A 24,964-nucleotide genomic window follows, 5' to 3' on the forward strand; every position below is an offset into this window, starting at 1 on the left:
GACATGTGATTTTAAAATGGAAAAGGATTTAAATATTCCAAGAGCAGTGCTTAAACATTAACTTATTATTCACGTCTAAAAGTTAGGGTAATATATGCCTTACTATTTAGGTGTGGAGAAGAATTATTTGAAGTGATTAATCAAAAATGACAACTGCTGAGTCAGATTTAAACCAAGGACTTATCTCCCTAGTTTTGTTTACAGGGAACTAGCTTTACCTCATAGGACTTTATAAGATATTACACACAGAAATGTGTATTGTAAGTAATCCAAGCACTTCCAGAATGTAATATTCCACTTCTACTGCAGGTAGGAACAAGTTAAGTACATGATTATGAAATATTTGTTCCAGAATATGGCCATCTGGCTGTATTTGTCCTTCTGTTGTACTTGAAATTATTCCTCTGAAGAAAAGCAACAAACAAGTTTCCTATTTAGCTTGCACTATAGTTTCAATGCTGCATGTGCATATACTGAATGCAGAGTAGCAGTACATAAATCCAAAAAACAACCTTGTTCTTAGCTTCTCTTCAAAGGCTTTAACTATTAAACTGATAGTTACTAAGAAGTACTATTAGGAAAGGGATAAGAAATAAGATTTACTGAGGAGAAACCAGAAATGATAGAAATTTATAGTTTTTAAAAAGCATGAATATTGGGGTTTCCCTTATTCTTATTTATCAATAGTTAATAGTTTCTTTTATGCAAAACATTTCTGTCTCAATGCAAAATGTTTCTGTCTCAAATTAGTTAATCAGTATGTACTACACTACATAATTGTTTAAAGTTACGCTACCAAAACGTTACATACACTTATCTAATCAACGTAAGAACATATGCAACTGTCAGGAAATAATCCCAACATATTTAAATGATTATGCCCAGCCAATTATACTGAACATTTTTTTCAGAAAATTATGCAAAAGTATACAAGATAACACTGTTAAAATAATTCATTTTGCATTGAGGGAAAAAAAATTAATCTGAAAAAGAGAGAGAAGTGTATCCAAGAATACTCCAAAATATAAATACAGGGACAAAGAAAACCAAACTGTCAAAAGTTCACAATGCCCTGGATGAACAGCTTTCCAAATATATCTGGATGATGAAATGTCACTTGGCACAAGGAAAACATCATTGCTTGGTTTGTTGTGTTAAGATAATTCACACTTTGAACAGTATCTGATTGCATTCTTAATGAATAAAAATAAAACTTAAAACCCCAAAGTGCAGACCTTTATTGAATGTTTGTAAATATACGAACAAAAATATCTTCTATATTTTCAAAATAATTATACTGTACATTCATAATTGCACAACATTTATAAACAAGCTAGATGCATACAGATGAATTATGGTCACACTTCAAGCATACCAAGGCACATAACTCAGTAAGATGTACTGTTCTTCAAATCACAGAATGTTTCTAAATATATTGTTGGGACACAGATAATACTGAACTTTCCTCTTTACTGTACCTTTCAAGTGCCTGCCTGTAGAGTAATACGCATTTATGTGAAATGGACCTGACTGCACTTAGCCATTGTAATAAAATACATTCTTTCTTCACTGCTTCCATTAACTGTGGAATCGGAAAAGAGACCTGCATAGACAAAATAAAAAGATGTGATTAGGCACTATTCTTAGAAAGAGAAATTGTAGAGATTAGTTCCTGTAGCAGCTTCAAGAACTGGTTTCAAAACTTCAGTTTTACTGAAAGGAGCACTTCATGACAAAAATTGAGACTGACAGGAAAGCTTTACCAAAGCATTACCCTGTATCAAACCTCATCCCAAAAAGGCAAATTATTTCTATACCAGTCCATATGCTTAATTCTTCCCCATTTTCATGCTTTTTCACTTGTTCTACATTTGATTGCAGCAAGACATGTCTTCCTTCCTTAGCACCTGCTTGCTTCTCTGACTAGAAGCCAGCATTCAATAAAAGGTAAATTTCTCTTCAAACCCATTCTCAGATACACTGGCAAAGATTTTTAGAAATAAGTTATAAGATATTGTGTAGAATATTTAACAATCATATCATATTTTGAAATATTCTGTCATTTTAACCCTAAAAACATAATTCAGCAAAGGTGAGAAGGCAGAAAGTCACCACTGTGTGAAAATCCTTTACATTCTACAAATACCATCTCACCCTTTTATTAAAAGACAAAACATTGTTTGCTTTTGCTGATGATATAAGTAAGAAAAAGTGCAGATCCACTGAACCCAGTATAAAAACTGAATTTGAAATGTGTACTTTCATTATTTCATGTCACCACAAATATTCCTTACCTGTATTGTTTGATGTTATATGTTCAACTGGAGGATTAGTACTAACTTGCCATGTTGTTTTAACCTCCTTCTGTCCATGCCCACTACTTATGTCCACCTTCCATATTTCTGGGTGATCACTGATAGAATAATCAAGAAATGTCAAAATTCAGTCAGGTATTCAGTCACATCTGAATTTTTATGCTGCAAAGATTGAAGTTTCTCTTACTTTTGATAGAACTTCTTGACAAGTGCTGGTCTGATCGGCAGTTGAAACACATGCTTCTCATTTAGAGGGTTTTCCTTATAATACTTCATGCAAATTCTACAATAAGAATCAATTCGTTACTAACCTTCTTTGGAGAAATGATGTGCAACACTGCATAAACTTTGTGCAAAATTAACTACACTCTCAGATTTTATGATTTCCTTTGTTTTTCAATTCTAGTCACAAAGCAAAATTTAACAGGAGGATCCAACTGCTACTTCTGCAGTCTCATAATCATCAACATTAAGGAGGGTTGCTTTTTTTGTTTTTGAAAAGAGTTTCTTTACAACTGTCGAAGAGAATCTATTTGCTATTGTCCTTTAAAGAGCAAGAAGTAAAAATGAAATAATTACTGTGTCAAAGGGAAGAGGTTCTCATGTTTAAACTGCAGTAAGACTGCACAGCTGACCATTATTTCCAGCATATGGTGAAGCTTTTGAACACGATGAACTTGTTCGTGCAGATCTACTGATGTGGAAATGAAGTAATCCTGGAACAGCAAACAGCTTCCGCTCTTAACTGGACACTCAATTTCTACAGACACCCAACACATCCTCAGTATACTAAAATAACTTTCCTGCTTCTTCTGAGAAGCCAAAATTTCAAGAATGGCCCAGCAGAGTCAGAACAAAGTTCCATGCTATCAAATTATGAACAAAGGTTCACTGTCCTGCCTGACAACGACCCATATCAGATACCTAAGAAATAATATATTAATAGGGAAACAACATAATGACATTCCTGCAGTATATTGTCCCATCCTCATGCATTGCCTTTCAGTTTCTCAGCTTATAGGAATGATATGACTTGCACCCCACCATCAGCTAAGTGTGCTCTACTTTATACTGCTTTCAGAGTTTTTAAAAAAGAAAAAAAAAAAAAAGCACATCTCACCAAGTAGGTTAATGTTGCCAGTTCCTGGCCTGTAAATTGAACAGGGAGGGGGGGAAAATTAAAATTTATTACATAGTGTCAGATGAAATATAAGCAACATTCAGGTAATCAAACAGGGAATTCTACCAAAGAAAAGGGCAAAGTCACTAGTACTGCAATGTTATTTATTGATATGATTACTCATTCAAAACAAGAAAAACCCTGTAAAGTGGCATGGTAGAGGCATTATCTGATTTACCACCAAGGCTGCACAATGAAGAAACCTACCGCATACTTTGAGACAACCATCCTCCTTGGGACATATAGGTTTACAAACAGTGAAAATAAAAAAGCAAATGAAACAAAGAATGAAAACAGGATGACAAAGCAAAAAGGAAATCAAGAAATGAAGAGATGAAGGAAAAGGAAGTGGGTAAACACCAATGGTAAACCACACCCCCCAGATTCAGAACAAAAATAAAGCTATAATACTAAAAACAAAGCCACAACGTTTTCAAGAAAAAAATGTACTTTACAAAAATCCTTCCACTTTTGTTTCCAGTATAATATATATATGAGTAATCAAAAATATCTTTCTAAATACTATGAACTGTACAAACACAGCTATTACATATAAATACCCTTGCCTGATTTCTTTTTAACCCATGTAGACCATAAAGGAAAAGACAGAAAGAGCATGAGAGTCTTATTTTTTCACCTACAGCAAACAGGTAAAAAAACAAAACAGTCCACACTTATATAAATCTGGTATTTATTTTACTTGAAGTTCAATCTAAAGTTTTTTTCAAATTGAAAAAGAAATACATGGTTATGCAAGCTATAATTATTTTGAAATAAATTCATTTTTTAAATTTTGAAACCATATACAACTGAAAAGTACAATTGCTAAGGAGGATGGAAACAGCACTTCAGCAGATGGGAGCAGAAGTGAGATCAGGTTACCAAAAACTTCGTTATTTCGTACATGGAGAACCTTTATCTTGAATTTCTAATCGTGTTAACAGATATCAGACTTACCTATGAAAAAACTGACATAATCCTTCTTCATCTTATCCAAACCAATCTCCAAGAGCATTTGAATTGGAGTGATGCCATTGAGGGAAACGACCTCTATCTTTCCATGATAAGACTGTTGAATCAATTTACTTAGCAAACTGCTACTCCCTTGATGAATCTAAAAATTAGAAAAGTTTCCTTGTGATGTAACTGTGTACAAAACATCATAAACATTGTTTAGAAGTACTATGGAAACAGAGGCAAACTGTGACACGTGAAAGTAATTCAAAAACAATACAACACAGAAAAGAGGAGCAGTTAAGTGACAAGAACTATATTCTACTTCAAACAACTCAAAATTACAAAATTTATTGTGAAATACAAATACATACCCATGGCTGTATTTCACCACGTTCCAAGGATTTTATGATCAGTGTGAAACACTCTATCAACTCCTGATAAGAACTGACACCTTCAGAAAAAAAGATGCAATATTTTATTTATCAATCCAGGCTCGCTCTCTAGCTGTTAAGTCAATAACAATAGGCCAACACATACCTGCAAGAACAAAACCCCTCATTTAAAGAATGATAGCTGAAATGACAGATTGCACGGCTTTTTGTTAAGTTTGTCATATCATGACTTTAAAAAGAGTTACTCTAAAGAAACAATGATCAAAAGAGACCACTGAACTGCATATGATTCTTAGAGAACAGTACATAGCAGAAGCAGATTGTCATATAACACATTTTGGCTACACTCTCTCTATATACATTGCAGCTCAACACATTTTATAAATTTAACTGAACAGCATCTATATAGAATATGAACTATTAATATCTATTAATCCAACTAACTGCTTCGTAAGCAAGAAATAAGACTCCGCACATTGTGCAGCTGACACTGCCCTTAAGCAGGACACATTGCAGTCATGACAGTACATTTTAGCTATCTAGTTTCAATTCAAACAACAGTGGTTGCGCTAACAGGAATGAAAGGGATTTAGAAGTTACATACTCCATCCCTCAAACAGAAAGGAGTTGTTATAATCTCTGGAACAGCTTAATAAGTTAATTAGTAATCTGAAAAAATAGTAATAAATAAATAAAAATGCATTTTACTAAAGGACTGTGAGTGGTATTACAAGAATGATAAAGTTTGTGCGCAGCTTTATCAACTTAAAAATTGTCCTTCAGATCTAGAAAGACAATTTTATACACAAAGTTTTCAGTTTTAGAGCAGATGAGTACTACTGATTGTTTAGTACCTTTTACAATTAAATAAAATGAAATATAGTATCGCCTGCTAGATGTTGGTCTAACTTTACATGTTGTAAGAAAGTATATCATCTTACATAACTAAAATTAGCTTTTTTAGAAAAAGCCTGTTAATAACAATTTTCTGGAGAGCTGATCAGTCCTTAAAACTCAGAGAAATTTATATTAATTTCACTGAGAAAGCAAGACAGTATAGTGGATACAGAGAACAGAAGAATTAAAGGAAAACAGATGGGGTAAAATACCACAATACACTTACTTCTCATTTTGCACCATAATTGTTCAGCAAAATCCAGGTCTCCTCGCTCACTGAAGATTGATTTTATTGAACTGTCCACTGCAGCAGTGTCACATTTGATTTTCTGAAAGAGTGTGTTTCTATTAAGTAAAACAAGTACGCCTAAGATTCAAAGACCTTATGAATTCAAATTTTCTCCAGAGATCAAAATTGGGTGCTTCACTGATTTCTCCCCTTTTCCGAGAAAACTACCGCTTAGAAACTACTACTGCATAGTAATTTGGAAGCATATTTTTATTTAAAAGTGAGAGTAATTCTTTTCAGAATTATCACACTGGATAATCGCTAGCTTAGGAAGTGAAGCCTACTATCAGAAAGACTTTTGATCATACCAAGTAAAGCTCAACCAGACTGTCTAGTAAGAACCAGCTGCTTGGCTCAAGATGGTCCTTTTTGCCTTAAGATGCACGGAGCATTGGTAAATAGCAAGAATATAGTCGAGCAAGCACTAACTGAGAATATGACTTACGCTACACTGAAGTCATAGATAATTAAATAGCTGTATGTATACCTAGCAGTGCCCTGGGAGGCCAAAATTAATACACTGTGAATTCTCCAAACAATTTTCCTGTTCTCCTGATCCTGAATATTTCTGGTTTAGCTGATACAGAAATCATTACATTTTTAGCTCATGAACAAAATGCAACTTCCCTCTCAAGAGGAAAAAGACCCAAACCTTTCCTTGTAGACCGAAACGGAAAAAAATCTTAATGTAACTGAAGACGTTTTTATGATTTGGATTTTTCCGTTGCTTTAGAGTATTATAAACCTCTAGATAAATGGGACAAATACCCAACTGATACCATTAAATTGGCCCCAAATCATTAAATTAGGCAAGAAAAGCAAATTAGTGATAGAACGCAATGGCACAAAGGTCAGCATTCCTGAAAGAAACTAGGACATCATGACACCGATAGCTTTAGGAGATGACAGATGATGGTTAAGACAAGGGAGTGCGATTGAAGTTGATACAATACTGTTCAATTTGCAAGCTTTTGGTAGTGAAAAAGGAACGAAGCAAATCAAAATAGCTTCACACCACTAAGTTATATAAAAAATATGTATAATGGAAAACGGTAGACCATTTAGAATAAAAAGAGGGAGGTTTTTCTGAAGGTAAAATTACAGTGGACTTTCTGTTAGAGGATAGCTATGGAATTCCTAATTTTGCCTGTAAGGCCTTCTTCCATTATTTTTACACTGCAGAAACAGAAAGAGATCTATCTTTCTTTACATCTTTATGTCTATATATTTACACATATACATAAATAATATACAAGACATAGTCAAAATTTGAAATAACTACAGTTATAACGGAAACAAGATGACAAGGCAAATGGTAAGAAATTACATATACCTCTGTTTCATTGCTGTTTCCAGATATACAATATCCATCCAGTTTCTTCTTTAAATCTAGTAAAGAAGAAAAATAAATTTCACGACTATGAAAAAGAAATATCAAATCAATCGTATAAATCCCTGGGCACACAATAATTAACAAATACACTGACTGGATGGGTAATAGACAAAACTTATCCATTTTAAAATTGTTTTTACTGGGTAAGCATATAGCCTGAAAAGATCATTTCTTAATATTTTTTATTATAAGCTATACATTTTCCCCATATACCTTTACTACATTCTGTTATCTAAGCATTAACTTGCTAAGTTTCAGTGACGACGCAGTAAGGGATAGCAGGTGATCTAATAAGTGTCTCTGGTTTTCTTCCACATGTGTTTGTCAGAGAGAGTTTTTTTCTGTTTCTCCAAGTTTTCTCTACATATTAAAAAAATTTACAGTTGCATTTGAAAATCTCTTGGGGCATTCCTACATCTGATTCTCTTTTTAGATTTGTTTACTAGTATCTTAAACTTCTGGCAAGACACATATTATTCACAACAGTTTTCAGAAGGAATCAGTAATTTTGGATGCTTAATTTTAAGATGCCATCAAAGTATTGTTTTCCACCACCAAAGGGACACTTAGCAGGTTTAGAAATTCATGTGCATGCCAGATAACTTGAAAGACACATCCAGAACTCTCTCAGTTGCTTTTGAAACATAGTTGTGTCATTTTATAAAGAAACAATTATTACTTTTATACAAGATATTACGACAAAGAAAAATGACAGAGATGTACTGACTAACCTGTTTAACTATTTTGTACAAGTGGTTACAGCCTAAAAATTAACATCTCTAATTCTAATACTTTAAAAATTGTACGTGGAATGTGCTTTTATTTCTGTGAAATGTGACATCCCCCTCTCCCCATGTAACAAGCAGCAATTACCAGTCAGAAATTCCTGGACCAGTTCAACAGCTGATTCAGACTCTACGGGCTCAGGCCACTCAGTCACACTTGTCTTCAAACCTTCGGCCAAAGCCTAAAGGCAGCATCAAAAACAACAGAAATCAGTTCTTGTTTGAGGTTCTGCATGTGTCATACTTAAAACTGTAGTTAACTTCTCCAAGAATCACACATCTCTCTCTGTACAGCTAACCAGGAATTTAGAAACTTCTTGAATTTCCTGGCTTTCATGTTCATGATTTGTCCTCTTTGTGTTCAAGATTCCTAAAACTGAACTCAAAGTTTATTTTAAACTAAAAGCTTAAAGTTATCTTTGAAACACCTGATGAAGTTTTAAATAAAGTAAATTATTAACACATAAAATCACCATTCAATGTAAATCTGAAATTGGATTATCTCACTCATACTTACAAGGAGAAACTGCAGTTCTCTATATAGCTGATATACAGGACTTCTGGGGTCCCCAGATTCCAGTGTAATATTCTGAAAGTCCCACAAGTTTATGTCAGTTTCAAACTTTAGAAATCAAGTGTCCTAAAATTTTCATTACTGAAATGCATGTTAGCATAATTTAGATTATGAACACATTGTGTTGCTTATATAAAGAATAATAAACACAAGTGTCAAGAGTCAAACTTATTTTCTCTCCTTTACACTACTCATGATGTAAACTGTGGAAACAGTTTGGGTTTGTTTGCTTTTTTCTTCTTGACTTACCAGTGTGGCAGCTGAAATTAATGGGGGTGTCTCCAGAATCTTATCTACAGTATTCCACGTAATATCAACATAGATATTGCTTTCAGATTCTACAATCGTGTCCTCTATTGCAGCAGCTCTAATAAGTTCATACTGAGCAAATCCCTTTGTCATCACCTAAAATGAACAGATTTAAAAAAAAAAAAAAAACCTACCACCACAACATTGATTGTTTTGTACCTATGCAAAATATTTTTAAAAGCATTTCACACACACACAAATAGGTCTTATATCAGACAAATGCATTACAACACAGGGAACTCAAATGTTACTTCAAAAGAGATTATTATGCTATAGAATCATACTAAGATGAGATTATAAATAGAATCTATAAAGCTTCCCAAAGCCAGTATCGTAAATCCAAAACCAGAGTTTTTAAACTTAGATTGGAGGCATGACAGGTTGTAAAAACCTACAACAGATGAATGATGTTTCATTTTATGTGCCATTTTGAGCTCTTCCAGGTTTGCAAAACAGGTTTTATCAGCTGTAGGACCTAGGAAAGGAAAAAAAGTAAGAATCAAAAAAACATTTGACACAATTCAAATTTGGCACTTAAAATTAATTCTCAAATACTCCATTCAGTCAAGTACAACTCATGTTGTCCTTTAGAAAGCAGGCATTCTTCTTTCATTTGTCCTATTGATAATAAGAGTTGGTGTTAACATATAAACGTTTAGTAAGAGTCAGTACTTGTGTAAGAAGTTGAAGGCAGCAATTTCAATTTGCTAAGTTATTGCACCTGAGTGAAGTTAGGCCTGCACAGATACTGTTGCATTAAGTATATTAAAAAGGTATTTGCCCCACACAGCATGGATTAGAAACACCTTTTCTTTTCTCTCTTTTTTTTTCCTCCCTCTTGTTCTTTAAAACAAGGAATATAGAGCAGGATGAAGCCAACAACAACACAAAGGACAAAGATGGCATCACTACTTCAATACTCCCACATTTTTAAGCCCTCCTCATTTAATTTTTTGTGTAACATTATAACCTTACCATCACATGTAACCATATAAAAATTGATTCCTGTAATTTTGTTTCCAGCTTTGAGAGGCTCAGCTCCAAGCCAACAAGTATGTTCAGGATCGGAACCATCACACCTTATCCAGAGGGGAGGAAGCACAACCAGTTCACTTATCTTCAAGTGGGTCATGTTTGGATTTTGTACCATTGTAAATAAGGAAATCAACTGCCTGGAGAAATAAACAGCAAAAAAAATAAGATGTCGGCAAGTATGGCTAAATCTATCCCTTACATAAAACTTAACTCCTATCTACCATGCTTCGTCAGCAGACATCAAATCATTTTACAAAAAGAATGCAGTATTACAATCCTCTTTTTACAAGTAGAACAGTGAAGTCACAAAGAAGTAAGTAAGATATCATAACTGAGAATATATTTAATATAATATTTTAATTTAGACTAAAGATTCTGAAATCATAATTGAATTCTACATTTTAAGCATGTTAAAATATAAGTTAGTTAAGCAAACTAGTCACCATGTTTTGGTACCATGCCTTGGTATTTTAATAACAGCAAAAGATCCCAATCAGATTTTTTTTAAAAAAAAAAAAACAAAACAGAAGCCTTACAAAAACAAGCATTGAAGTCTTAGTAAGCTTTCTTTGCTCAGCTACACCCAGACAGCCCCACTGACCTAATGGGACAGCTCACAAGTGCTTTTCTAGTACCTTGACTTTAGCTACTTTGTTAGGAATACTTTTAGCCAGTGGAGGCCATTTTGCAGGATGAAAAATGGTCATATCTCCTCACTAAACTAATGAGTAATTTAATTTTGGGGGACTGAAAATAATACACGTTCTAAATATTAGGAAGAGAGACAAAAGTTGCAAAAGAAATACATCAAGAGGGGAGGCAAATCTTTGACACTTACTTTGCTCTTCTGACAGAAAGAGCCACTGGTCCAGAACTCTCCTTTGGTAAAAGCTCAGAGGCATAAATAGCATCTTCTGCTTTTGATTCTTCCATCAGGCCACTTTCTTCATTGTGTCGCTTTAAGAGAAATGCACAGATAAGTCAAAAAATGCAAGGTATGTGAAAATATTTGATGGGAATTCAAGTTTATATTACATTTAAAAAATTGACAACATGCACACTTACTGCTTTCTGTAAAATATATATCATATTGTTTCCATTCCAAAATCTTTCAGTGGGACTTTTGCAGCTACCACCAATCAAACAGATCTCTACATCAGTCTGAAAAAAAAAAATCAAAACTTTTTAATACACTACATATAAATGTTGCATTTCAGCTATTTTTTATGACAGAAATTGCAAAATTAACTAATTCCACAAACTGTTTTCCAACCCTTTTGCAACCATTCATGAATCTAAGGCTTTCTGACTTCAGGAGAACACAGTTACTGCATGCCATAGGTGGAATCAAATCAACTGTGAAAATGCAACAACTTTCAACTAACCAACATAGAAAATTTAACCTCTAACAGGTTGATTCTATGAGATAATCTGAGATATGAGAGATCGTTGTTGTCAAGTAGTGACTACAGTCACTAGATATCCTTAAGATAGAGAATACTCATTTAAAGTAACATTAAATATCAATTGATCACTTCTCTGAATGACTCATGAGAGCTCTAAACGCTGTTTGGAGACATTAAATAACTCAAGCCTGTTCTTGAGAAAGAAGGAACATCAATCTTTACTTAGGCTTTTGCATACACACAAAGAAGTATTGCTTGATTCCTCACATGTAGTCAGTTTTTCACATTGCTGTATCTTTAAATAACCACCTGATTTTATTTTCAAGCTATTATCAAACTTGTATAAATCCCAAGATTAATACAACTAAATGGCATTAGAGATTTTCCAGCCATCCCTATGTTCCAAAAGCCATCAGAAGCAATTGCCGTTTTCACACATATATCCCATTCCCTATAAAAGTACCTAGATAAAAAGCATACTGTCAGAATTGCAAATTTGAAGATCTGGATTACCCGCATGAAAATACTCCCTCAGGGCAGCTGCTGTAGCAGCTCTTTCCCCCCCTCCCAGCAGCCACCCACTGCACCACCCACCTTCTGCACTTCGCACGACCTCCGGCCCGTAACACTCTCACGTGTACTTGATCCTTACAATCATTTTAAACAAGTTAACTGTTAACAGGTGCAAAAAATCCGGGGGATCGCAGGAATGAGCAGGGAGGTGAAGGCCGATGACGGCCGCGGGAGGGCGGCACTCTGGGTACCCGGGTCTCCTCCATTCTGAGGTAAAGGCAGATCTAAAGAGGTATTGCTGAGGTAAACTTTCCTTTTTTACGTGATATCCCCATACGTATCTCCGCTGTTGATCAATGGCTGCATGTTTTAAACATGCAGACTCAGGTTACATGGCTGTATTTTCACATATATATTTACCTCAAAGAGATACGGATGTTCAGGGATACTTTCCCTTCCTTCTTCGTATATTCTGAAGGAAAAAGAAAATATTAAGGTACATAAAGTTTTTTTCCTCGGTATTCCTCATTAAACAGCAAGTTTAACTGCATTAACTAAAACCACACGGGTCTACAATCAGAGCCTCAGCAGACTCCCCAGAGAACTGAGGCCCCACCCGCACCCCCGCCCCAGCCCCTCCCTCAGCAGAGCGGTCCCCGCGCGGCGAGGTAGCGCCGGGCCGAGACCCACCGGAGGAGGCAGCCGTACAGCTCGGCAGCCGCCCGCCGCCGCCGCTCCGCGGCCATCGCCGCCCGCCACAACCGAACCGCGCGCCTCGCCCGCCCCCCCCCGGCACTACATCCGGGGCGGTGTGCCCAAAGAAGGCAAAAAAATTATTCTTTCCCCCTACAGGAGTGGGTTTTATTCATATTTATTCTCGCCGCACGCCTCCCCATGAAAAAAAGAAGAATCCCTCAAAAATCGTATAATTTCTGTGAGAGTGAATAACTCGTCTCGCTGAATCCCTCCGCCAGAAAAGAGTCCCCTAGTTTGGGAGGCGACCGAGAGCGACGGAGGCGCCCGGAGGGCTCGGGCTCGGCCCCGCGGGTCGCGGCGTACAAGAAGGAGCTCGGCCCGCGGCTGAGGGTCAGGAGCCGGCCGGCCGGTGCGGCAGAAGACGGCAGGCAGGGTGCGGAAGGGCATCGCTCATAGCGAAGGGAGAGGAACGCGTCCTTCCTTTTCCGGTCGGGGCTGCGGCGGGGACGGCCGGGAGCACGAGACGCTCCGCCGCCGCCACCATGGTGAGGAGCGGGGCCGCGGGAGTGCGGCGGGCCGAGAGGGGCAGGGGCCGTTCCGTGATCCGGGGCGGGTCGTGGGTCGAGGCTGGTGGGAGGCAGGCCTGGCGGACAGAGCCGTGCCGCGGGCAGCCCGAGGGCTGGAGGCGTGGGGCGGCCGGCTGGCCGCCATTTTGGAGCCGTCAGCGCTCGGCCTGCCGCGTGGAGCCCGTGCGGGGAGGCCGTGCCGGCGGGCGCGCGGGCTGCAGGGGGGCCGGGCCGGGCCGGGCTGCAGAGGGGGTCGCGGCCGAGAGCTGGGCTTGGTCTGCTGGGAGTCGCCCTTTCCTCGGGGACTGTGGGAGATGGAGCCCGCATCGCCTTCTGGCAGGGCTTTTTTGTTATTCTCACGTATTTCTCTAAAGCAGAACAAAGCCACACGGAAGCTTTTGAGCTCACGTTGAGTTAGGAACGGTTTCTCTAACACCTATTCTTAATTTTTGGTTTTTAACCTTTTTTTTTTTTTTTTTATTCTGAAACAGGCTTTAAAAGGCCTTGGTCTGAAACGAGGTTGCAAATGAACAACTTTTCTTGCTAATACAATTCACGTTGTGATCTGGTTCCTTCACCCTCATCAAGTTTGTTCTGTGCTTGTGCTGGAGTCTCTGCACTAACTCCTTGCTAGTAACAGCGATAAAAACACAGATAGTATTTTTATTGCTATTAGTTGGTTAGTTTCGAGTTTTGTAGTATTTTAATACCTCTGATATGAATTGTGGATGGGAAAGGCGAGGAAGATACTTTGCCTGTATTATTGCCCTGAGCTCTTAATTTAATGACAAATACAGTATAACACTAGAAGATTCTTTTTTAAAGGGTGCTGTTCAGACCAGCAAGCTATTATTTGACCTCTTTTCAGTTTTTTGAAAGGGAGCGAGTGCTGCTAGTAGTTGAATTTTTCTCCTCACAAATTTTGAGGCACCCGGGGTTGTTCAGGGGGCTCAGACTTTACAAAAAATTCACTCTGATATGTTTGCTTGCTTGTAGTCATTGTGAGTCTCTAGATTGTATTAGAGAAGTTGGTTACAGCATTTTTAACTGTTAAACATAATCTAAATAATAAGTCTTTGGTAAACTGAATAAACACAGGTGAGTTTTATATAGGCTTTTTTAATAGTAGATTGGCGATAGTTTAGAAGGTGTTACTAAGGAGTCCAGAGATTCAAGTCTAGATTAATTTTGCCCAAATGACTTGGAAATCTATTGAATTTGAAACATCAGATATAGTTTTCTAATGTGGATTGTGTGGTGGAGTACTATTTTAAGTGAAAATTATTGCTATGATGATGTAATTTGCGTCTTATCCAGTGTTCAGTGACAGTTGCCTGCTGTCAGCGTGCTGGCACTGTTGAACTGAAGACCCCTTCATTCTGAGCAATATTTGATGGATTTGAATTCTCTGCAATTTACTTTACTCGTGCTTAAGAGTTTTTTCTTTTTCAGGCTTGCGCTCGACCGTTAATATCCGTCTACTCTGAGAAGGGGGAAGCATCAGGCAAAAATGTCACCTTGCCTGCTGTGTTCAAGGCTCCCATTCGCCCTGACGTTGTGAACTTCGTTCACACCAATTTGCGCAAGAACAACAGGCAGCCCTACGCTGTCAGTGAACTTGCAGGTATGGCTTGTCCACAAAACGGACAGAACTAGTTGTATTAGCCTTTGGGTTTAGTATAGATGGGCTAAAATAGAAACAAATTTAGAACTGAAATAAGAGAAGAGCTGTTCAGTGGGATTCTGTATAGGAAGCAAGGCAGCTGTTCTTGTTATTAAAAATCTGATTTTCAACTGTATGAAAGACAACTTTCTTATTATTCTGAAGAACAGCAAGGTGTCATAAAAGTTTTGGAGTACTCTGGGGTCTTATCTGAAATCTATATTACTGAAAGTATTGTGGCACCTAGGTCCTCGAGTGGAATCTACAGTCCTTGCAAGAAGAACACGATGTCTGACAGTGTATCGGGCAGAAAACTGTGATGACAAACTGCGCTTTATAATCCCTGCTCCATGTTGACCACAGGAGACTTGTCCGAGGCATTTGCCAAGAAGAAACGGCTGCAAATGGGCATTTGTTAGAGTTGCTTTGGAAGCTAGCAGGTGCAAACAGCTACTGCTTCCCAAGAAATTTGTGCCAGGAACATGCATTTTCATGTTTATTTCTGATGGTGTTTCACGTAAACGTTTTAACCCACTAGGCACAGCAGTGCCAATTCAGACCTCCAAATTGGGGATCAAGCTTAGAAATCAGTATGTTAACGTACTTTATTCTGACCTAAGCGGATCTTTAATATGGTAGGAGTTAATTTACCTGATCAGGATTTGTTTTGCTGAAATGATGAGATTCCACTTCATTGGTCCGTGTTTCTGAAACACATGATAACAGTGGAAGTTCTGATTGGTGGTCCTAATTCTGCCTATCAGTGACTTTATGAAAATTGCAATGTTGTCGCTATCTGAATTAAAATCTCTCTGTTACAGGTCATCAGACCAGTGCTGAATCTTGGGGTACTGGGAGAGCTGTTGCTCGTATTCCTCGAGTACGAGGTGGTGGAACTCACCGCTCCGGCCAGGGTGCCTTTGGAAATGTATCCTTTCATAGCTGCCGCTTGCATCGGGTGTAAAGCTGAACTCATCAAGCAGAAAAATTATTTTTAAGTGTCTAAATTTGAAATGGAATCTTCTATTCTTGAGGTAATGGCTACCTACAGTGATCTGGACCATCGAGTTTGAGAAATTTGTAATGTGATTAGAAGCTTCTGTATGCAAATTCAAACTTGCTTTAATAACAGAAGCTTTCACTGATTTCCACCCCACCCCCCCCACTGCAAAAGTGGTGGGTATCTTGGATCTCGTGATGCGTACCGTCTTGCCATGATGTCGTAATTTGCGTCTTACTCTGTGCTCAGTGACAGTCGCCTGCTGTCAGCGTACTGGTACAGATGACTGACGAACAGTTAACGCTGAGCAAGGATTAAAGAGTCACACTAGAAAAAGAAGCTTCAAAAAGGTTGTTCTTAACTGTCGATGCATAGATGTGTCGTGGAGGCCGCATGTTTGCCCCAACCAAGACTTGGCGGCGCTGGCACCGTAGAGTGAACACGACTCAAAAGCGTTATGCCATCTGTTCCGCTCTGGCAGCATCCGCTCTTCCAGCACTGGTTATGTCCAAAGGTGGGAATTCTGTCTGGAAAGTTTTGCCGACAGTTTTGCATTGCCTGAGCAGTATTGGGTACTATGGGATTACTCAAAATGTCTACCATGGATAACTAAATTCTCTTAAGAGTTAAGAGGCAGCCCATTCTTCAGTAAGGGGGGTATTTTTGTTATGTACAACCCGGGAAAGTACTTTGCGGTTATGTGGTGTCAGAAGTTAGGTGATGCTGAGGTACTTTTGTGTGCATTGCTGACACGAATCTTGTCCATGCAGTTCATGGAAACTGAATTTTGAATCGCATGGCAGTTCAGTTTTATTTCTGTTTGTGAAGCCAAAGGTTTGCTTAATATTTACTCGGGTATAGAAAGTACTGTCTGAGGCAGACTCACAAGGCTCCATTGAAATTTCACTACTGTAGTTACTATGCCTGCATATTAGATCATGAATTTAATTTTCCACCATTTATCATTTTGTATAATTCCTGAATGCACAAGGCAATACCTTGAGAAATGCGTACAGCCAAGATCAGTGGGTAACTTCGTGTCTTGTAAAATTGTCGCTAGGCCACCGCATTGAGGAGATTCCAGAACTTCCTCTGGTTGTTGAGGACAAAGTTGAGAGTTACAAGAAAACCAAGGAAGCTGTTCTCCTTCTTAAGAAGCTTAAAGCTTGGAATGACATCAAAAAGGTGAGTTGCTGAGGTATGTTCTTAAGAGCAAAACCCAGGTGATTCGACTCCGCCATTGTTACATTAGGAATTCCAAATAGTTCTTGGTTTGATTTGATGCCACTAGAAATCCCTTGGTAACAAAACTACAAGAAACTGTAAAAAGGAATTTAAGCGAAGTAAGTTTCTTACTGTGCTGCTTTACTCTGTATTTAGTTGTCTTCATTTCAGTGTTGCATAATGTTAATGTTTTGGGGTTTTTTTTGACTCCTAAGAATGATGAACTTCTCACTGGTCCGTGTTTCGGATAAGCAGTGATGATTGTAAAGTTCTGACTAAAACAGTTTTATTGTGTCTTACTAATGAGATTTGGACTATTTTTAATATTCACAAGCTTCATTTTTATACAGGTTTATGCCTCCCAGCGTATGCGGGCTGGAAAGGGTAAAATGAGGAATCGCCGTCGCATCCAGCGCAGAGGGCCCTGCATCATCTACAACGAGGACAACGGTATCATTAGAGCTTTCCGGAATATCCCAGGTAATTTTAGCTTGGGGCACATGTACTTTTTTGTTGAGAGACTGCCTAGAATGATGAGATTCCACTTCATTGGTCCGTGTTTCTGAAACACATGATTTTGTGGAAGTTCTGACTTGCTGAGGTAGCTAATACATTCCTTCAAAGAATCCATTTTGGTGATGTTGAGGATGTTTATGACAAATTTTATGGCTGTCACCAGCCATAAACTGCATTTGTAGCAGTTAAAAATGAGGCTGTCAAGTTTGTTGCTGGAAATTGGCTGGTTATTATTTTTAAAAATTTAATAGATTTTCATACATAGGTGTACGTAACTCTGTAGTGTAAAAGCTAGTAAGCTGACATCTGTTTCTATGTACTTTCTCGTCCGTTTTATTTCTTAGTCTTGCATTCCTTGATTTTAATTAGAAACAAAAGGGACTGGTTTGTCTGTTTTTCTACAGGAATTACTCTTCTCGATGTGAACAAGCTGAACCTGCTGAGACTTGCTCCCGGTGGCCATGTCGGGCGTTTCTGCATTTGGACGGAAAGTGCCTTCCGCAAGCTGGATGACTTGTACGGCACCTGGCGCAAAGCCGCTACGCTGAAGAGCGACTACAAGTAAGTGCAGCCAATGTCGGGCACAACTGGACGGGGTCAAACAGGCTTGGGAGGACAACCCGTGAGTGCCACGGGTTCTTCTGTTGGGAGATGGAAAATGAATACGAGTGCTTTTTCCTAAATGCCTATTTTTGTTGAACTATCCATGTTTTTATCATCCAACTTACATCATGGACGTTTGTTTCACAGCCTGCCGATGCATAAGATGACCAATACAGACATTGGAAGAATCATGAGAAGCCAGGAAATCCAGAAGGCGCTGCGTGCTCCAAAGTAATAATTTTTATCTAAAGAATGTGAAGTGCAGTCTCCTTAGAAATTGCCCAGTGCAAGGCTTTGTAGTGAGATCGGAAATCTCTCTGCATTGGGATGTCGGATGGGGCTGGGATTTCTTTAGTTTCTGGGTATAAATACTGGGAATTACAGTTGCCCAAATTTCAGGGGAAGTTTAGCAGAACTTGAATTGCGCAATGAGACCGTGATACATGTCTCTTCTTCTCAGGAAAAAGATTCGCCGTAGAGTCCTGAAGAAGAATCCACTGAAGAACCTGAGGATCATGATCAAGTTGAACCCATATGCTAAAACGATGCGACGCAACACCATTCTGCGCCATGCGCAAAATGTGAGTGAGCATGGGAGCTGGCAGTAGACGAAATTGGGTTTAGTACTTCAGGTTATATGCTAATGATCTTTCTTTCTGTTTTAGCATAAACTTAAGGAAGAGAAGAAAGCCAAGGCCAAGGCCAAGCTCGCGGCCAAGGTCCCGGCTGAGCCCGGGGCAGAGACCGCGGCCAAGACCGCTGCGAAGGCCAAGGCTGAAGCATAAACCCCCTGCAGTGCTTCATCCCCTTGAGTTCAGAAAACTGTACCGTGGATTTACAACTAATAAATTCTATTGGAACAGAGAAATGCCGTCCTATTGTTCTGACGTGGGTTTTTCTGATACACATTTCTGAGCGGGTTTTAAAATGGAAACTCTTTGAAAAAGGGTAAAACGGAGGGATGGTCTTCGCTGTCTGTCTGTGACGCTGGGAGCTGGGATTTACCGTTTTCTGATTTAAAACGGCCCCGGGTGGGGCCATGACGAAAAGCGGCCACGCGGTGGCAGCTGCTGCCCGGAAACGTGCAAATGGCGGCGCCGTGACGTCAGGCGGAGGCCCGTCTGCGGCGCCTCCGCCCGCGCTCCAGGGGGCGCTGTGGCTCCCCGCGTCCCGCGCGCGCGGTCACGAGGGCGGCGGGTCCGGCGCGGCGGAGGATGCTGAGCCGCCTGCAGGAGCTGCGCAAGGAGGAGGAGACGCTGCTGCGGGTGAAGGCGGCGCTGCACGACCAGCTCACCCGCCTCAAGGTCGGCGGGCACCGGCTGGGCCGAGGCAGGGGACCGGTCCCCTGCGGCGGGGTGCGGGAGCGCGGCCGTGGGCAGCGGCAGGGCCGGGCCTGCCCCACTTTTCTGTTCTCTTAACGCATGTGATGCTCTTGCGTTGTGGGGGAGCGGCGGCCTGCCGCCGGGCCGCGGCTCGGGGGGGCTCGGCTCGTTTGCAGGGGCCTCCGAGCTTTTCCATCCCGACGCTGCAACGGTTTCACAAAGTACAGGCTGAGCTAAACACAGCCCTCATCGGTGTCCCGGCCGGTGCTGGGGTCACCAGCGTCCTGCTGCGTATTGAACCTGAAGAGTGGTGGAACGTGATTTAAAAGCTTTGCTGTCACTGCTGTTGACTATTCAAAAATATTTAAAATTACATTTTAAATATTTAATACTTTAAATAGAGTCCAGGAAATAATTACTGCAAAGGCTTCTGTGTTCCCTTGTTTGCAGGTGGAAGAGCTGGCACTGCAGTCTATGATCAGGTCCAGAGAGGAGAACGTAACGGCCTCTTCGTCGGCTATTGCAGAGGAGACTGAAAAGGTAAGGGAGGTCCTTGCCTGGCGCAAAGAGAGGGACTGGCTCTGCCCCGTGACGGCTGGAGGGACAGGAAGGAGAGCTGCATTGATTGGAGTGGCTGTAGGTGTTTCTGCAGGCGGTTTTCATCTGGAGTTCTTAATGTTGACCTTGTTTATGCTGCTCATTGACTGAAAAGCTCAGCTGTAAAATCTGTTTGGTTTGTGGCTGGTTTATGTTCCAAGGGTTTTGCCTTTTCCCGTCCCTGAAAGCAGCATGTTGTTTCCAGGGAGGTTGGGATATACCTGCTTTATCTTGGCATAGCTTCAGTTCACTGTTTATTAAGCACTGTGTCCGATACTCTTAACTGTTGGTTTAGCCAACTGATCGTAGGGGACGGAGGTACAGATGTCCTCTAAACTTTTTACTAAATACATGGTCAGCCTGAACTAGTTGAAACTCTTCCATGGAGAACTGGCGCTCATCGCTGCGATGGGCTCGTGCAGCCAACAGTTCCAGTGCTGAGAGTTCTAAAAGATGCTGTGACTGCACAGTTTTAATAGTGATTTGAGAAGCATTCGGTATCGCTGCTGGTCTTGGTAATTAGCAAGATAAACTCTTTTATTGTGACAGACTCTTGGGCAGATGGACAACGAGGCTGCTATCAATCAAACTGAATTACACCTAAGTCTTCAAGATCATGAAGAGGAGGAGGAGGAAGAGGAGGAGGAATCTGATTCTTGAGAGAAAAAAATCAGAGATGGTTTTTAATACAGACTCAGGAATTTCTTCTTCATTCATACAAAATTCACCGATTCTCATTTTGTCCTGTACATGGATATGAACTGTATGATATGCAAGACTCTTGGAGTCTAGGGAAGTTACACTCGAACACATGAATGTCACAAGCTTGACACATCTTGACTCTCATGTTAAAAGAATGAAAGTTTGTGCACACATACATAGCATAATTTGTTCCACATTTAAAACCTAATGTAGCTTACTACATCTTTATATGTGGGTGGGAGAAGTCATTAATCAAGTCAGACTAATTTAACGTGTACACTAACAGCAATAATTCACCTGTTCTTATTTCCTGATGCTGAAAAATAAAACCAGGCCATGGAGGCTGGTTGCTGAACCAATGATTATATTATAACCTCATTTGCTTAAACTGGGAATTTTAAGATACGCAGCGAGAAAAGACGCGTCCAGGATTGTCTCCAGGCTTTCAGCTGCGATGTTCTCAGTTACGTGGAAAACTGGACTTACGCTCCCTGTAAATGTGATAGAGATGTAGACGTTCTTACATTGGGAGAAGGAGGTACTGCACCGCCAACTTAATTCTGAGTGTGGTAACGAGGTGGCCTCTCTCCTTAAGTACTGGTGCTCTTCTTAAGTACTGTCAGTCTGGCTGGAACAGTGAAGTATTTTCTACTTCTTGCTCTTTCAAAGTAGCAGCCAATTAGCCTTTTATTTGTCCACAAAGTGTACGGTAAGAATTGGTCCATGTTAGTTGTAATAAGGAACTAATATTTTTAAATTAGTGTTATTTTCTTTTTCCCTCACAGTAACTTCATAAATCAATGCAAGTCTACCTTCTGCTTTCAAGTGAGCTTCAAGGAGGAGTTTAAGAACTTAGTTATAAAATGGAAAGTGATGTGAAGTCCCCTCCACAATTTCTTTTAACAGTATAGTAACAAGCTAGTGCTGCTCTTACCAATAGACAATGATGTTCTTTCTCCTCGTGGAGCGCAGACACTGTGTGGTACAGCTGGTTCTTTTATCAATTCTTAAAGACTTGTTTTAAAACACAGAAACCCAAACTCTGTTAAGCTGATTAAAAACAGACAATAAAAGTAATATTCTAACTCAGCCACTTTGTCAACTCTCTTACTAGGAAAATAGTCAGTTATATCCAGGGTTCTTCATTGCACAACTACTATCTAAAGGTGCTCTTGCTCTTGGCATCACTCAGAGAAAATAGAATAGTCTTCTGAAGTTTGCTTTTATGAGCAGGAAAGGAACTTGGAAAAGTGTCCTGGGTGTGGTCAGAACATGTGATTCAACCTCCAATGAGTTCCTGCCACTGTTTGAGGAGAGATTGTTTATTTGGCTCTTACTTGGTTTGTGGTGATAGAAACTGAATGTTGGAATGTAAATGTAGCTTCATCCTGCACTAAATACTAATTGGTTTTTGAGAATCCTGGATGTCTTAATGAAAGGGCTTAGAAGACTCAGCAAAGCTTTCCCAACACTCACGGGTAAAAAAAACCAAATAGTTTGAGCAGAAAATGTTATGGCTTGGAGTGTCAAATAATTCTTTGAAAGTATGCGTGTGAAGAGCTGGTTTGTAAGGAGCTCAGTAGCCAGCTCTCCTTTGTTTGCACGTTACAGTGCTCTGTGTTGCAGCAGGACCACTTGCCGCCTTTACTTCGCTTCTGGGGAAATTGCATTCTGGAGTAGTTGCTCCTGGGTTTCATCTCCAAAGGGTAATTCTGACTGTTGAAGAATGTTCTTTGGCCCCAGCATGGTCCAGAGTGGTTTTCATGGATGTACTTCCTGCTGCCTTTTGTGAATGAGTCCCTTGCTTGCTTTTGGATCAAAATAGACCAGTTCTATTGCATGTTGCAATAAAGTACTAATAAAGTACTTTCTTTACCTGGTGTCCTACTACATAAACTGTGCTTGCATTGTTCAAATTATTGCTGTCTGTGGAGCAAACAAGTAAAATGGGATTTAAATCTCTAAAAACTTGCTGTTCACATATGGCATATTTCCTTTACCAAATAGTAAAAAGTAGTGTTTTTCTGTGTGTTAGTAGTGTGTGTAATTCACATATAAAGCTCAGGACAGATTTTAAATTAAATGCTACACAGCCTTGTTACTACTCCCAACAGCCAAGTTCAAGTGAAGACAAGCTGAAGGAAGCCTTGGATGTGTCAATGAGTCATTTCCTACCGCTGATGGGTTGAGGGCTATTGTATCCCTCTCTCTGATACTTGATACTGTTGGCCAAGTGGAAGTTCCTATCTAGAATGATTTGGATTCCTTTTGGAAAGGAATTTCAGCCATTTCCGTGTCCAAAACATCCTTTCAAGGAGCTAGGCTTTTTATAGCTCAGCATGGCTGTTAAAGGAGAGCAAGACTTTGTGCTGAGGGGACAGAGCTGTACCCACCTCTCCCTGTTCTGTTGTACAGCAACAGCAATTAGATTGCCAAGTAATTGACAGAAGCTGAACTTCTGAAGAAAAGTAAGCTGAAGAAATCAGTGTAGTACAATCACTCTTGGTTAATGACAGATGCAGGCAAGCAGGTCTTCCCGCTGCTGGGTGGATCACAACGTTCCTGTGTTTTGTGCCACAATGCAGGTTTGCCCTAGGAAAATGCCTGTCACACCTCACCCCGTGGGTTACGGCACCAAACAGGGCATCAAGTGCTGTACAAGCTGTGTGAGCACTACACAGACAAAACCTCTGCAGTCAGACTTCCCTCCGACATTCCACAGAAACCTGGTAAACAGGATATTAACACACTGCCATGACAACTGACTCCAGCCCTGTTTCACACATTGTCATTTTACATATGCAATCTTGTACCTCTGGAACTAAGGATGTTGCATGGTTGTGGAAAAATACATAGAAAAAGGGAGTGTAATGCAGCAACACCTTCGGATTAAGGCTTTGGTTAAGTTTGAGTTTTAAAAAAAGCTTCAAGAAGTTACTTGATAATATATTTATTAAGAGAATCCATTGCTAAACATCTGAAAGAACAAAACAATAGAGGATCTTCATACACTTCAGACACTAAACACAGTTGTCATGAATTTTTAGGTTAAAAGAAAGCAAATTGCCTGGATCTTTGTCTTGATTCTGTAGAACACTTCCAAGAACTAACTTTTAAAAATCAATTAGAAAGACATACATCACTAAATCCAAGTATGATGATAAGTTTTAAAAATAAATATAGAAATATGAACAAGTCTACAATTAGAATATTGCCCTGAACATTCCAAGAAATGCAGAGCTCTTGCCTTCTTTACCTGGAAAGAGAGATCTCTAAACAACAGCAACATTGGAACCATTAGGCCTAACTTTCAGATACAGTTTGGCAGCAGCAAAAGCATGCTCGACAGATACAGTTTTGGAGCATCCCTAACCCTTTTTGCGTGGGAGATTAGGTAAGCATGATTGAAGTACCAACAATTTACAAAGAATCCTGATAAAGTTCAAACAAGCTGGGGGTAAACACCCCCAGCAATATTTTCATTAAGAAAGAATATCCATAATCACTTAAAATCAGCAAGCACTTAAACATCTTAACGTTTTGGTCAGTAAACAAATGTAATCCAATACAATACCAATTAGTTTATGACAAAATTTAAAACCATTTGGCACATGCTATAAAGACATTCTTCCTTAAGAGGTGAAATATGTGTTTGAACAGGTACAAGCTGAGGAAATAGGACCAAAATAGCATTGTTGTTAACAGATGTACAGTACAGGATTTGCTCTTCCATATTCAGACTCCAGCAGCATGCGTGGGTGTACTTGGTTGGTTAAGGCCTATGGTTGAACAAAGCCACCCCGCAAAATCCACCTCCTCCGCTTCAGATCTCTTAATGAAAGCATGAATCTGAGCAGAGGAGAAGATTATTATTATTCAAGCACTCAATCTGTTAAATAATAATTTCGAATAACATGAAATACAATAAATCCAGTTTACTTTCAGTATGCAAGCTAGCAATAAAATTGGCAAACCACATTAAGTGACCAGGAGAGCTTTTCTGCAGGATTACTGAAATAACCAGCATACG

The 24,964-nt window shown here is 39.5% G+C and overlaps 4 protein-coding genes and 5 non-coding genes across 13 annotated transcripts in view; 7 read left to right on the top strand and 2 right to left on the bottom strand.

Moving 5' to 3' along the window:
• Window positions 1-1,214: 1,214 nt before the first annotated feature.
• Window positions 1,215-12,815, bottom strand: ZWILCH (zwilch kinetochore protein). Of its 2 annotated transcripts, XM_075159726.1 has the most exons (18): window positions 12,736-12,815; window positions 12,466-12,517; window positions 11,192-11,287; window positions 10,965-11,083; window positions 10,067-10,263; window positions 9,487-9,566; window positions 9,032-9,187; window positions 8,726-8,797; window positions 8,297-8,390; window positions 7,364-7,419; window positions 5,968-6,070; window positions 4,824-4,903; window positions 4,453-4,609; window positions 3,436-3,464; window positions 2,895-3,031; window positions 2,503-2,598; window positions 2,295-2,413; window positions 1,215-1,603 (listed from the first exon to the last, which is right to left on the bottom strand). In XM_075159726.1, the coding sequence occupies exons 1-18, from the start codon at window positions 12,789-12,791 to the stop codon at window positions 1,512-1,514; spliced, it is 1,791 nt and encodes a 596-aa protein (XP_075015827.1). In that variant the 5' UTR covers window positions 12,792-12,815; the 3' UTR covers window positions 1,215-1,511. The 2 variants fall into 2 exon arrangements, with proteins under 2 accessions (XP_075015827.1, XP_075015828.1); XM_075159727.1 differs by lacking the exon at window positions 8,726-8,797.
• On the top strand, window positions 12,705-19,181 carry RPL4 (ribosomal protein L4). Its single transcript, XM_075159733.1, has 10 exons — window positions 12,705-13,286; window positions 14,760-14,931; window positions 15,792-15,898; window positions 16,346-16,484; window positions 17,031-17,155; window positions 17,545-17,674; window positions 18,115-18,271; window positions 18,461-18,544; window positions 18,774-18,894; window positions 18,979-19,181. Exons 1-10 carry the CDS (start codon window positions 13,284-13,286, stop codon window positions 19,096-19,098), a joined length of 1,158 nt encoding a protein of 385 aa, XP_075015834.1. The 5' UTR covers window positions 12,705-13,283; the 3' UTR covers window positions 19,099-19,181.
• Window positions 14,593-14,693, top strand: LOC142086926 (small nucleolar RNA SNORD16). The gene has a single exon (XR_012675284.1). It is a non-coding gene; the product is annotated as a small nucleolar RNA SNORD16 (small nucleolar RNA).
• Window positions 15,641-15,712, top strand: LOC142086930 (small nucleolar RNA SNORD18). Its single transcript, XR_012675288.1, has one exon. It is a non-coding gene; the product is annotated as a small nucleolar RNA SNORD18 (small nucleolar RNA).
• Window positions 16,181-16,280, top strand: LOC142086925 (small nucleolar RNA SNORD16). Its single transcript, XR_012675283.1, has one exon. It is a non-coding gene; the product is annotated as a small nucleolar RNA SNORD16 (small nucleolar RNA).
• Window positions 17,406-17,473, top strand: LOC142086932 (small nucleolar RNA SNORD18). The gene has a single exon (XR_012675290.1). It is a non-coding gene; the product is annotated as a small nucleolar RNA SNORD18 (small nucleolar RNA).
• LOC142086931 (small nucleolar RNA SNORD18) lies at window positions 17,720-17,790 on the top strand. Its single transcript, XR_012675289.1, has one exon. It is a non-coding gene; the product is annotated as a small nucleolar RNA SNORD18 (small nucleolar RNA).
• Window positions 19,182-19,465: 284 nt separating the features above from the next.
• Window positions 19,466-22,957, top strand: SNAPC5 (small nuclear RNA activating complex polypeptide 5). Its single transcript, XM_075159734.1, has 3 exons — window positions 19,466-19,617; window positions 20,086-20,175; window positions 20,782-22,957. The coding sequence occupies exons 1-3, from the start codon at window positions 19,528-19,530 to the stop codon at window positions 20,890-20,892; spliced, it is 291 nt and encodes a 96-aa protein (XP_075015835.1). The 5' UTR covers window positions 19,466-19,527; the 3' UTR covers window positions 20,893-22,957.
• Window positions 22,958-23,868: 911 nt separating this feature from the next.
• Window positions 23,869-24,964, bottom strand: part of MAP2K1 (mitogen-activated protein kinase kinase 1) — a 41,146-nt gene continuing 40,050 nt past the window's right edge. For all 4 annotated transcript variants that reach the window (XM_075159729.1, XM_075159732.1, XM_075159728.1 and 1 more), the window contains one exon: window positions 23,869-24,783. In XM_075159729.1, the coding sequence (XP_075015830.1) occupies window positions 24,670-24,783 (114 nt within the window). In that variant the 3' untranslated portion in view covers window positions 23,869-24,669. The remainder of the gene's footprint in view (window positions 24,784-24,964) is intronic.

The sequence above is a fragment of the Calonectris borealis genome, chromosome 11, assembly GCF_964195595.1.
Source record: "Calonectris borealis chromosome 11, bCalBor7.hap1.2, whole genome shotgun sequence".
Classification (NCBI taxonomy): Eukaryota; Metazoa; Chordata; class Aves; order Procellariiformes; family Procellariidae; genus Calonectris; species Calonectris borealis.